This window comes from Lynx canadensis, chromosome B1, assembly GCF_007474595.2.
Source record: "Lynx canadensis isolate LIC74 chromosome B1, mLynCan4.pri.v2, whole genome shotgun sequence".
Lineage (NCBI taxonomy): Eukaryota > Metazoa > Chordata > Mammalia > Carnivora > Felidae > Lynx > Lynx canadensis.
The window spans coordinates 35,472,715-35,485,153 of NC_044306.2; the positions used below are offsets into that span (position 1 = coordinate 35,472,715).

A 12,439-nucleotide genomic window follows, 5' to 3' on the forward strand; every position below is an offset into this window, starting at 1 on the left:
GCCTTTGTGCAAATTAGCCGGTTCCAAAAAGGCAAACTGATTACAAAGGATGCCCCCAATTAGAAAAATGTGTCCTCTTTTGGCTGACAGATGAGGGAAAAGCTCAGCTCCCTTGGCTGATACAGTTCTCAGCCACAGCATATACATATGTGTCAGGCAAAATGGCTGGACTTCAGCCTCCTGAGCCAGGTATCCCAGGGGTCCACAGTACTAGGCTTCGTGGGTCCAGGCCCTGCTATGGACCCACAATGGAAGAGGACAGCAGGGCAGGCAGCATCCATGGGTCCTCTGCTCGGGAGCTGGGGCCACCCAGAAGCCCACTCTCACCCTTGGTGACTGCCCCAGCAGGGCAGCCCAGTGCAAAGTGAGAGGCCCAAAGAGAACGCCCTACAGAAGGCAGGATTAGGCTGCCCCAGAGGAGGCCAGGCCCCATCTCTCACCTGGAGAACGTGTTCCGGGCATAGTGCATGATACTGTCAAAATCATAGGTCTCCCCTAGGGACTCCACTTCCTGGAGCTCCATCTTCAAGAAGTTATACTCCTGCCCTGCGAAGACCAGGAAAAAGGTGTGGGGGGTGGGAGGGGTGGGTCTGTGTGCCACACAGTGCCACTTTTTCAGGGTGGGGAGTGGGGCCCCTCAGGTACTCGAGAGGTGCCCCCCTACCTGAGGGTCCAGGGAGCAGCCAAGGGAAGTCTGGGGGGGTAGGGGCGGGTCTCTAGAAGAGTCGGTCCAGCAGAGGGGCAGGGTCAACGAGGACTGGCTGGAGGGAAGGCTCAGAGAGTATGGGAAGGAAGCACCCATTTCTAGAACCACAGGGAGATGAAAGCAGGGAAGAGCAGAGGAGGCCTGGGGAGGGAGGAAGGAAGCAGGAAGGGAGGGGAGAGGGGGTAGCCAGGAGAAACAAGAGAAAAAAAAAACCCTTAGAGGGGAGAACAGGCAGAGGGCAGAAGACTGGGCAAAAGTGAAGAGAAAGGCTGAGGTGGCATGGGGGATGGGCCAACTCCCCCCTCCCCCCCTCCCCCCAAGGCCAGCTGGGCTCTGGGCTGCTCTGGAAGGCCTGCGTGTCCAGGACCAGGACCTCTCCCAGCCCCCCAAACAGCTCCACAACTGATCTTCCGTCTCTGAGCTGCTACTGGCAGGAAGCAGATGCCTCAGGGGCAGGGTCTGGACCAACCTGGGCCCCGGGCAAGGGCTGCCACAACACTGAGCTGACCACAAGCTATGGCTCCAGGAAGCAGCTCCCACCCCTACTAGAGGCCCTGGAGTGGTTGGGGCGGGGGGGGGGGGGGGGGGGGGGCGGGGGCAGGTGTGGCACACAGCTAGGCACTCAGGCCAAGGTGCGTACCTGGCTGGATGTTTTCACGCACGATAGAGACATGGCGGTCCCGGTCTGGCCGCGTGTGCTCGTGCCAGAAGCCAATGACGTGGCCCAGCTCATGGACAACAATGCCGAACTTGTCACAGTTCTTGCCGATAGAGATGGCCTGTGGGCCTCCACCGCGTCGACCCACGTAGGAGCAGCACCTGGAGGGCGGGGCCAGCTCAGGGGGGCGGTCCCGAGCTGGGGGAGTGCATCCACTCAGGGGCCGGGCGAGGCTGCCAGGAGGGTGAGGGAGTGAGGTACAGGGGAGGGGCCTGAGCGTGGGATGCCCAGGCTGTGTTCAGGGGTCATAGCCACACCAGGGGGCAGCTCCTGGGAAGATGCCCGATGGCAGGAGTGGGGACAGATGATGTAGGATCGTGCCCAGATGGGGCAGCAGTAGTGCCCAGAGCAGAATGTGGACTGGGGTGATGGCCGAGGGTGCAGTGCCCAGGGGCCCCTGCTCACCCGCAGGGTCGATAGGTGAATACAATATAGCTGTCCTCATCAGTGCGCTCCAGGAAGGTGACACAGGTATGCTTCTCCCAGTGCCTCATGGCTTGCCGGAAGACTGCCCTCTGACTGCCTGCCAGGATGAAGGGGGCCAGGCTGCCACAGTGTCCAGGTGGGCCAACCTCAACCCACTGCCAGAATGTCAGCCTCTTGTTGGACAGATAGGCAGAGGACATCACTCATACCACTACACATGACAAGGCTGCCCCAAGGCTAGGCCCCGATGCAGGCTGCTCCCTCGGCCCCACAACATCATGCTCACCAGTGAAGTTTCCCCCAATGACAAAGGGGATGACCCCATCAGGCCACACACGCTCTGGTCTGGATGTGGCTGCCCGCCGGCTCCGGGACCTGCTTCTCCATCTTCCACGGTTTCTCCTCTGTGGCTGCCCACTGGTGCTCTGGCAGTTGGGGGTAGAAGAGTTTCCTGGTGTTGGGAGAGGAAGACACTGGTAGCAAGTGAAGGAATAGGAGTACGGGGAAACAAATTATACTCTATCCGCATTTTGGGGGGATTCCATACCTGTCCACTCACTAAAATTTATTTGTAACCCCCAAACCAATAACCTTAGCTCTTTCACGGTCAATCACTGACACGCACAGGACAGTGAAAAACATGAGTCACCCCCATACCCAACCGAGGTTGAACAAGGTGACACTTTGCCTTCTTGGTTCAGCTCTCAGAATGTAAATAAGCATCTTTTTCATAGTCTGTTTAGTGCCACATTTTTTTTTTGTATGTGGGGACTTTTTATTGGTGATTTTGCTGTTTAAAATGACCCCCTTCTGCCCTGATAGTACAGAGGCACCAGACCACTGTCCAACGTTCCTAAGTGCAAGAAGGATCTGATGTGCCCTATGGAGAAAATACACGTGTGTTAATATGCTTTGTCGAGCCCCTAAATTACAGTCCTGTTGGCTATAGCTCAAAGTTAATGAATCTACTGTGAATTAAATAAGGGGTCTTTAAACAGAAACATACGCAAGACAGGGTTACATGCTGATCAGTTGGTGAGAATGTTGTGACAAGAGGCTTGCAGGGACCTAACCCTGTATTTCTCCTAGGAGTGATGACTGACTCAGTATTTGTTAATTCAGTGTTCACAGTGACTTTATAGAAAAAAGTTATTCCATAACTCTATTCATAACTACCACAGATAGCAAGAATGGACTAAAACTGAAAAAGAGAACAATGGTGTACTAATTTCCTAGGAACTATAGGGGACTTGAGACCAGGAAATGTTGACTTCTCATCTAATAAAACTTCCTCCTTGTGGAGCATATAGAGCTTGACGTCTTTAAGTGTTCCCAAATATATGTTCTCATTTGACACAGTAGCTCTCTGGGATGCACTGTGCAAGTGTCACTGTGTATTATTTGACAGATAAGGAAACTAAAGCCAAAGATTTGCCCAAAGTCACCTAGTGAGTTAGTGGCAGGCCCACATGCTCCAGTTCCTCCATTCTGCTTGAACCATGTCTGCTGGTCCCCTCTCAGGCCAAGTAAGCCTTGCTAGTCATCAGGCCACCATGTTCCCCTCCAATGCCAGCTCCTCTCTGGGAAGTTTGACCTTTACTCCATGGCTGCCCATGCCAAGATCCTCTCTCATGCTGGACAGGACAACCACCAGAGTGTGTGCAGAATGGGCTCTGGATGAGAATCCCTATCCTTTGTCAGTGGGAGGGCTCCCTGTGGGCAGCACCATGTTCCTGAGCAGTGACAAAGCTGGACAGAACTAAACCAGCCCAGGCACTCATTCTTCCTATTCTCTCACCCATTCATAAGTGCCAGGTGGGTTGCTAGGTGCTTGGGCCACACCCAGGGATAAGAAGGACCCGTCCCTGACCTTAAAGAGCTTTGAGTCCAGTTGGGGAGATAGACATATAAAAAAAATCATTGAAATATGGTTCCATGAGTGAGATACTAATACTGTAAACAGAGAGCAGACAGAGCACAGAAAATGGGTGGATAACCATGCCTGGGGGATGATCAGAGAAGATTTCATCAGAGAAGCTCTTGAGATGGGCTTTGAAGGAAGTATAAAAGCTTGCAAAGTGGGAGCATGAGGAGAAGCTGGGAGGGATTGGGGTGTTGAGCAAAGAGCATCAGATTTGGAGTGAGAAGGCTTGGGTTCCTGTCCCAGCACTGCCACTGACCAGCTATGTGATCTTGAATGAGTCACGTTATCTCCATGAGTCTTAGTTTCTGGATCTGCAATGCAGGACTTGTCCTACATCTACCTTTGAAGGTGGTTGGGGAAAGGTTAGATAATGCTGGTGAAAGTACTTTGTAAACTGTAAGCAAAAAGAATGTCAGTTCTTTGCTCCTGGGTATGTCTATACTTGCTGCTCCTCTGGGGAAGGGACAAAGATATCCCAAGGGAAGATAAGCCATTATGCTGGGTTCAAGCTCATAGCCTCTGTCCTGAGAGGGCCTGGTTGGGAAACAGGGAGGTTGCTTGTTTCTCTAATTCTGGAACCCATTTCTGGGACATAGAAGGGCCCGCCTGTACCCAGAGTACCTGTAGTTTTGATGGAAGACCTGTGGGTTGCACGCTGCCTGAGGTCCTCAGCCTGCTGCACCTGGAAGGCCCTCAGGTCCTCCTCATCCAGGGCGATGTCCCCAAGGAAGGCAGCTAGAGAGAAAAGACGAGGCCTGGGAAGTTAATCCTCCTACCCAGCACTGACAGTTCCAACCCCATGGGTACCACCCCTACCCCCATAGCAACATCAGTCTTCAAATGCCTTCTGAGGAAGGGGGTCATAGGGGACTGGATTTGAGGATCCCGGGGGAGACTCGTGCTCACTTCTAAGTTGGGAATCTAGCAAAGCTGATACACGCTCCCTACCAGAGGAAGACACGATCATGTCACTTTTCCCATCGCTCTGTGGCAAATATTTAGTAAGCCAGGTACCACTCGAGTTATTAGCAAGACAGAAGAGGTTCCTGCTTGGAATACCTGGGTGACTCAGTCAGTTAAGCATCTGACTCTTGATTCGGCTCAGGTCGTGACCTCATGATGGTCGTGAGATCGAGCCCCAAACTGACAACAAGGAGCCTGCTTGGGATTCTCTCTTTCTCTCTCTCTGCCCCTCCCCTGCTTGTGTTCTCTCCCTCTCTTCTTCTTCTTCTCTCTCTCTCTTTCTTTCTCTCTCAAAATAAATTAATAAACTTAAAAAAAAAAGAGGTCCCTGCTCACATAGAGCTAACCTTCAACAATACATAACTAAATAAACACTGAACTCAAGAATTCCAGACAGTGATGAATGCTATGAAGAAAACAGAAGGGGGTGAGATGATAGAGCATCTACTCTGTGGGGCCATAACCTTGGCACTGCTCCGAGCCTATGGTATTCACTCAACAAATGCCGTTTCAATTAAATTGAGGGGAGGCCATGAACAAAAATTGGAGCAGATAGGCCTATTAGGGAAACCAGGACACTTAATGGGAGCTGCCCAGCTAGGAGGAAAAAGTTTAACGGTTTTCAAGTGATTCCTATTCTGAATCTCAGGGTCTCCTCTCTGGAGGAAGAAAGGCCTGGGGGAATAGAGCCCCCTGAATAGGCATTTTGATTTCTGGACCTGGGGAGAGATGTTTCTGGAGAGATGAGCTAAACAATCTGCCTGACTTTGGAGAAGCTGGGAGCAAGAGGAAGCTGAGTGCTCTGGAAGGAGCTCAGAGGCGAGCTTCATGCTGAGCTGGGCTGGGGAGGCGGGAGGGTGAGCTGGATGGAGGTGGGGCGCAGAGCAGCTTCCCTGAAGCTCCACCCATGGCGACATCTGCTTCTCATCCTGAGTGCTACACAGGCCTGGCGGCAGCATTACACAAATTATTTTAACCTTGAGGCCTTGCACACAGGTTTCTCCTCCCCAGATGGCCCGCTGGGTGGACACACACACACACACTTCATCACACAGAGAATCAGCCACATGGGTTAGTGATCCTACAGACATTTGGTGACATCCACAGCCATGCCCTCAAACACAGAGCTATGTGAGTCACAGAGATGCCCCCTCCCCCAGCAGCGCCCACACCACCCTTGTAGGTAGAAGGCACTCCAGAACATTTATTCGAGTGAAGTATCACATCAATAGTCTTTAGGCCTAAAAACACATGCCCATAGATATGTACTCTGATGGGACCTTCACCTGGATCAACAGAACGTGGGAGTCCCTCTAGCAGTTATCTAGGCCAGCCTTCCATTTTACAGATATGGAAACTGAGGCTCAGAAGGGAAATGGTCTCCCACACTGCTAGTCATTGGAGAGGCTGGATTCATAACCCAGGCCTCCTGATTCCTAGTCTGGCATTCACTGCACTCAAGTTCATTACCTCTGTGGAGCCATATACACAAAGATAGACACTCACTCAGACACACACATCCACACACAAAAATACAGTCATAAACCACGTGTTCTAAAAAAACACACATGCACAAGCTCCAACACACACAAACTAACTGCAAGCTCCAAACCCATGAAGCCAATAATGGTAGCAATAATGACACCTTATGTTAATGTTGAAATCGATGTTGTGCTTCCTAGTTGACAAAGTGCTTTCTCATTAACGGATTCACTTAATCCTGGCCCACTCGGCACGTGCCCGTTAAGCCACACTCCATCTCTGCATTTGCCTGGGCGTGTACAATTACAAATTGCTGGAGAGAGAACTGAGTGGCTAGATTCCAGCCCACCTCCCCGACTTTAGTGATTAGAACACTTGGGCTTAAGAAAGGAAATGAGTTGCCCAAGGTCACCAGCTGGTAACTGGCCCAGAATCTCTTCCACCACACGAGCAATATTCTTTTCTGTAAAATGTCGCCCTTGGTGGCCTTGGCTCAGGAACTGGTGGGACAGCAACAGAAGATATTTCTTAGCTGACATGCAAAGATCATAGGATCAGAGGGACACTCCAAGGAGGCAGTGACGGCTTCCTGCACGCCAACATTCAGACAGGTACACTCATGCCACATGAATAACCCCACACCTTTGCACAGACACAAGTACCTCCAAGCTCATGTGCCCGTGGGCATTATCATATACACACGTGGCTGGATATTTAGACTCGCCTCTGCACACAGCAGCAAAAAGCAAAGTCTTTGTAGTTAGACCTGTCTTTGAATCCTAGCTTGGCTAATATTAGCTGACATGTCATATAAGCTCTACTAAACCTCAATTTTCTCCTACATAAAAAGAAGCTAACAATGGAATCTGTCTCCTAGAATTACTGCATGAAATAAGGCATGTAAATAAAGCACCTAGCACAGAGTGTGGAGCACAGTAAGTACCCACTAAATGACTACTGTTAATATTACTCCAATAACAGCCCCATAAGCTCATAATCTGCTCTCTACTTTCCAAGGGCACATTGGTTCACCCACATTGGCCTCCCAGCTGAGGGAAGCCCTGGAGTGCTCAGAAGTAGAACCTCGAATTCCAAGTACAGAGGCCACAGAACTGTGCTGGCCTGTGAAACCAGGACAGTGGGGGAAGGGAGCAGGGAGCAGGGCAAGTGGAAGGCGGGAAGGCCCTAGGCTGGCCGCAGAGCTCTTCTGCAGAGCCGGAGTCCTGTGGTGGGGATGTCATGACTGAAGAATGTGTGGGAACAGAGTGGGGGTGGGGAGACATGGGGTGGGCAGGAGAGCCTTCTGGCCAGGAGCTGAGCCTGAAGGCCCTGCCCATTTGGGATTCCCTCATGGGGAAGCTAGGGAATCTGGATGCTGGAAAGTCCAGGACACCTCCCCCCTAACCCTTACCCGGAAGGAAGCCCTGAGGTCAGGGTCAGAGTAGTAGTTGTTTTCAACACAGGATCAAAAGTTTGTTTTGTTTTCCGGCTGTAAACCAGCCAGGAGCAATCGTGGCTGCTCCATTGCCAGGCTGGGAGCAGGAGAGGAAAAAGAGTGAGGTGGACCTCATATGCCCATCCTGTAGGTAGGCCTCTTGACTCCAGAGTCTCCTCCCCACAGGGTGTTGCAAGGCATCCCCTTCTGGGGAGAGGGAGAGGACCCTCACTGGTGTGATGGAGCCCCAATGCCATGTGTACCGGGTATACGCATGTCCTATCACATAAATGCAAGCTTCTAGCTGGGGAGAACATACTTAATCACAGCTGTATGCTTATATACAGGTGTGTATTTGCATGCATCCTTACATGTACTCAGGAGTACCCATATGCACAGCTGAAGAGACTTGCTCATAAAGCAGAGGTGCACCCATAAATGTGCCCAAACACCATCCTTACTACTTCCCTGTGTAAGCCGTAGTGTGTTCAAACATACAAATAATTGCATGTGCACATTTCACAGGCCATACCCCCAAAAGGAGAAGGGTGACCTTAAAAATGGATGGGGGGGTGCAGACAGAGAGAAAGAGACAGAGAGATTAACTGATTCCTCTGGATACCCTTAGGAAGTCCTTAGTGGCCTGAGTGACACATTCTACTCTCTCCCTGTCCTCCCCTAATATCTTCTCCCCAGATCTCTAGAGAAACTAGAATTCTTGAGAGTTCCTTCTTCTGGGGAGTCCCATAGTTCCCCTCCATCTGGAGCCCAGGGAGACTGTCTTTTCCTCCTCCCTTGGGGCACCTAAAAGAGAAGGTGACTCAGGGAGCAGGGGCATAGGTGGGTGGGTGACTCATTCAGAGTGTCTGGAGGGGGAATGTGGTCTGGCAAGAGAAGGGATTGCTTCTCAACTTCCGGAGCTTGTGACCTACTCCTCTAAGGCCCCTTGAAGTCCAAATCTGGGCCACAAGGCCCTGGGCTGAGGAGAGTGATAAGGGTTGGTAAGCTACCCCCATACCTCACCTCCTAAAAGCAAACCTCTGGGATGCAAGTTGAGGTAAAAGGAAGGTCCTCACTGGTTCAAGGGTAGTCCCTATGTGTTTCTCTGCTTATGGGAGCAACTATGTCCCAATTCCTGCCTCCTGGGTCTCTCCCAGAGTCCTGAGGGTCATGGCCAAGTCTCCTGGGGCACCAAACAGAGCTGGGAATCTCAGGGAAGGACCCCTCCCCCCTTGATGGTTTGGCATCCTAACATACAAGAAGTCAGGGCTGACTTGCAATCTCCCTGGGCAAGGGGGAGAGAATGAGAGAGACAGAGAGACAGAGTTCATATTTGCATTTGACAGCCTGCACACCAGAGTGCAAGCTTGGTGGGACCAGCAATCAGCACACACATAGGCCAATTTGGCTTCCCGCCTATTGTTCTGGTGTTGCCCAGAAGATCCAGGAAACTCTCCAGGGTATCAAGGGTCTTAATTTTTCCTTACTTCCCTCAATTTTGCCCTAACTCTGACAGTAACTGCAAGAGGTAATCTCAAATGAAGGGGCCTGGTTATCCTGAAAAGATCACAGGTGAGCCAGGGGAGTGAACAGGGCTTTCATTCTTGGTTCTCTGTGTGCAAGGAGGAGAAAAGGAGAGAGATGGACAGGGTCAAGGGAGAAGAGGGAAGCAGACATATCAGGTGCATCCAAAGGAGGTAAATCCAGGTACACCTACCACCAGAGCTCAGAGAGGGCAAGAAGACACAGCAACATAGAGAAAAGAGCCTAGGGACCTAAGGCTTGAGGGTTGTCAGTGTGGGGTCTTAGGGAGTCAGGGCAGAGGTACACAAGGCTGCACTAGTCACACCCAAGAGGGAAGCCTGATCTGACCCTGAATCTTGGCCTTGTCAGGCTTTCGGGCCCTCTCGGCCACCCCCCAGGCCTGGCCCAGCTCCCCACCAGCCTCACTTCACCCTGGTGCAGAGCTTTCTCCAGAGCCCTTGTTTGAAGTTCCAACTCAGCCAGCCCCACCCTAGCATGAAATCCGAGACTGGGGATAGAGCCCTCAGCCTCCTGCTGCCTCTTCCAAAAATCACTCCAATTCCAACCAGGAGTGAAATACATCAGAATGACTTCCTACCCATTCTTTAAGGCCTTGCCTCCTGCATGAGGACCCCCCCCCCCAACCTTCCCAGCCTGCTGTGATCACTGTTTCTCTGCCACTGTCACCACTGGGACTGCAGAGGGACAAGAGGCTCCTTGAGCCTTTAAGTCCTTTCCTTCCAAGGTGGCACATAACGCATTGTGGTTTGTGCTGTTGTTTACACGTCTTGTGCGCCTGCTGGACTGGAAGCTCACTGAGGGCAAGGGCCATGTCTTACACTTTTCTGTATCTCCCACAACATCAAGCCCAGGGCCAGGCACATATTAGCATTCAGTACATGTAGACCAGTAGAATAAACAAGTAATACAAGGACAGAGACAGGGAGAACACTTCCTTTTCCTGAAAACCAAGCCCATTCCTCAGAAAAAATAATGAAATGAGAGTGTGAGGCACAGAACACAGGGGAGTAGGCAGCAAACATTTATTAAGTGCTTACTGTGTGTTAATCTCTAATAAGTGTTTTATATATGTTCTCATATTTAATCCTTACCACCAACTCTACAGAGAGACATATTATCAGTTCCATTTTACAGGTGAGAAAAGCCAAGTTCAGAGATGATAATTAACATCCGCCAGGCAGTAGAGCTAATGAGCTGTGGGTCCAGGATTGACAGCTTAGGTCGGCCTGCCTTCAAAGGCCAAGCTCTATCTGCTTAGCCTCATGCCCACCCCAAGCCCAGGGAGAAAGATGATGGCTAATGTCTGGGTCACCCACAATCCAGAGGGGGTGGAGAAGAAGGGCTGAGAGATTTGGCTTCTGCTCCTCCCACTGGAAGAAGGGTCTCCTACTTTGCAGCTTATTGTGATCCATTCACCCAAAGTGGGGAACCCAGGGTTAGGACTAGAGTGACCCAACCTCTTATGCCACACACAGGCACTCCTAGAACCTTAGGGACTGTGCCACTGCCTCTGGCCCTGGCTATTTGGAGACAGGCTGAAATCAGAGGCAGGAAGTTGAGGAAAGGTTCTGACATCTTATGCCCTGTGTGTTCTCTTGTCCCAGGCAGCCTGTTTAGGGTCATCTGATTAGGCAAACGGCCTGTGCGCCTGGCCATCTGGTCACTCCAGGGGCAGGACCCCTCTGGGCCCAGCAGGAGTGAAGGGGTTACTTGGGGTCTTCATGGACAAAGAACACACATACGCAAACACACACTCCAGGGCCCTGACCTCAGCTAATTAGCCTCCAGTGTCTGTGGACTGAGAGAGCTGATATACAGTATTTGAGTTCTCTGTGTTTTTCTCCTTTCCACCCTAACTTGGCCTTGTTAGGTCTCTCTGGCACATAAGGGCAGAGGTAATTCCCCCTTCCTGGCTGGCTTCTCTAACTTTGACAGCTGTCTCCTCTGTCCCAGAAGGTTGCTGTGTTTGGTGGGGTGACACATGGGATACCCAGGGAGCATGATTTCAGAGGATCCCTTGAAAGACTTTCTTCTTTCTCTTGGCTGGGTGGGGGCCTCAGGAGACTTGCTGCTCAGAGATGCAGGCCTCCCGCACCCCCTGGGCAGACAGATGTGCAGCCTGGGGGCAGCCCAGACAGGCTGGAAAACACCAATGTCCTGGAGCTTGAGATGGGGGAGAAGGGAAAAGTGCACGCGCGCGCACACACACACACACACACACACACACACACACACACACGGGAGTTTGGCCAGAAAAGTTTCCTGCAGGAGGAAAAGCCTCCTTGGCCGCAGGTTTCTCCCTGGACCCAAAGAGCTTTCCCCAGGAATCCTCTGGGAAGAGGAGGCAGCGGCAGCAGCTTCCACAAATAGCAGCAAAACTTCAGTCCTAAAAGTCCCCCAAACTTCCCCCTCCCTCTCTCCCTCTTTCTTTTGTTCCCCACTGCATTGCCAACCAGGCAGCTCCCGGCTTCCCACACTGGACTGTCCTCCCCCAACCCCAAACCCTAAGCAGCCCGCGCCTCCCCGCCGGGCCTGCTCGCTCCCCGGCCCCGGCGCCCCTGCCGGTCGGCGGGGTGGGGGGCGCCTACCCGCCTTGCAGGGGTCTTTGTAGTTGACGGGCTCCGAGTCCTCCTCCTCCCCCAGGTCATAGGTGTAGTCGGCCAAGTCCAGTGGCCCGCCCGGGCGCGCGAGCAGCAGCAGCCAGAGCAGCAGCGGCAGCGGCAGGCGGGCCACGCCGGGCATGCTGGAGGGCGCGGCGGCGGCGGTGGCGGCGGGCGCGGTGGCGGCGGCGGGTCGCGCCCGGACGCGGGAGCCGGCGAGAGGGGAAGCGGAGGACTGGCGGCGAGGGGAGGGCGCTCCCCTCCGCTCGCCCGCGCGCTCCCTCCCCGCGCTACCCACCCCCCCCCTCGCGCGTCTCTACCTCTCCCCCTTCCCTGTCCTCGCCCCCCTCCTTCCTGTCTCCCGCCCCCTCTCCTGCGCGGCTCCTCGGCTCTCTCCCTGAGCCTCCAGCCTTCTCCGCTCCTTTCCCTTCTTTCCCTCTTTCCTTCTCTCCTCCCTCCCTCCCCCCCCCCCTTTTTAGGGAAATGAGCTCGCTGGAGGGCGGGTTTTCGCCTGGAGCTCGGCCTCCCTCGGGTCCCGGACAGCGCTCTGCCGGGTCGGGCAGCGCGCCAGCCGGGGGCGGGGACCGCGGAGAGCCGGCCCGCCCCGGGAGGGGGCTCGGCCGCCCGGGGCGCTGGGGCG

At 53.1% G+C, this 12,439-nt stretch overlaps 1 protein-coding gene across 3 annotated transcripts in view; it reads right to left on the reverse strand.

The window, feature by feature from the left end:
* The window catches only part of BMP1 (bone morphogenetic protein 1), a 43,504-nt gene extending 31,563 nt beyond the window's left edge, over positions 1-11,941 (reverse strand). For 2 of the 3 annotated variants that reach the window (XM_030312429.1, XM_030312431.1), the window contains exons 1-6: positions 11,788-11,941; positions 4,396-4,509; positions 2,137-2,301; positions 1,830-1,947; positions 1,347-1,525; positions 441-546 (exon numbers count right to left, since the gene is read on the reverse strand). In XM_030312429.1, coding sequence (XP_030168289.1) covers positions 441-546; positions 1,347-1,525; positions 1,830-1,947; positions 2,137-2,301; positions 4,396-4,509; positions 11,788-11,941 — 836 coding nt within the window. Of the gene's footprint in view, positions 1-440; positions 547-1,346; positions 1,563-1,829; positions 1,948-2,136; positions 2,302-4,395; positions 4,510-11,787 lie in introns of those variants that run through there. The other variant, XM_030312430.1, reaches the window with a different exon arrangement.
* Between the last annotated feature and the right edge of the window lie 498 nt (positions 11,942-12,439).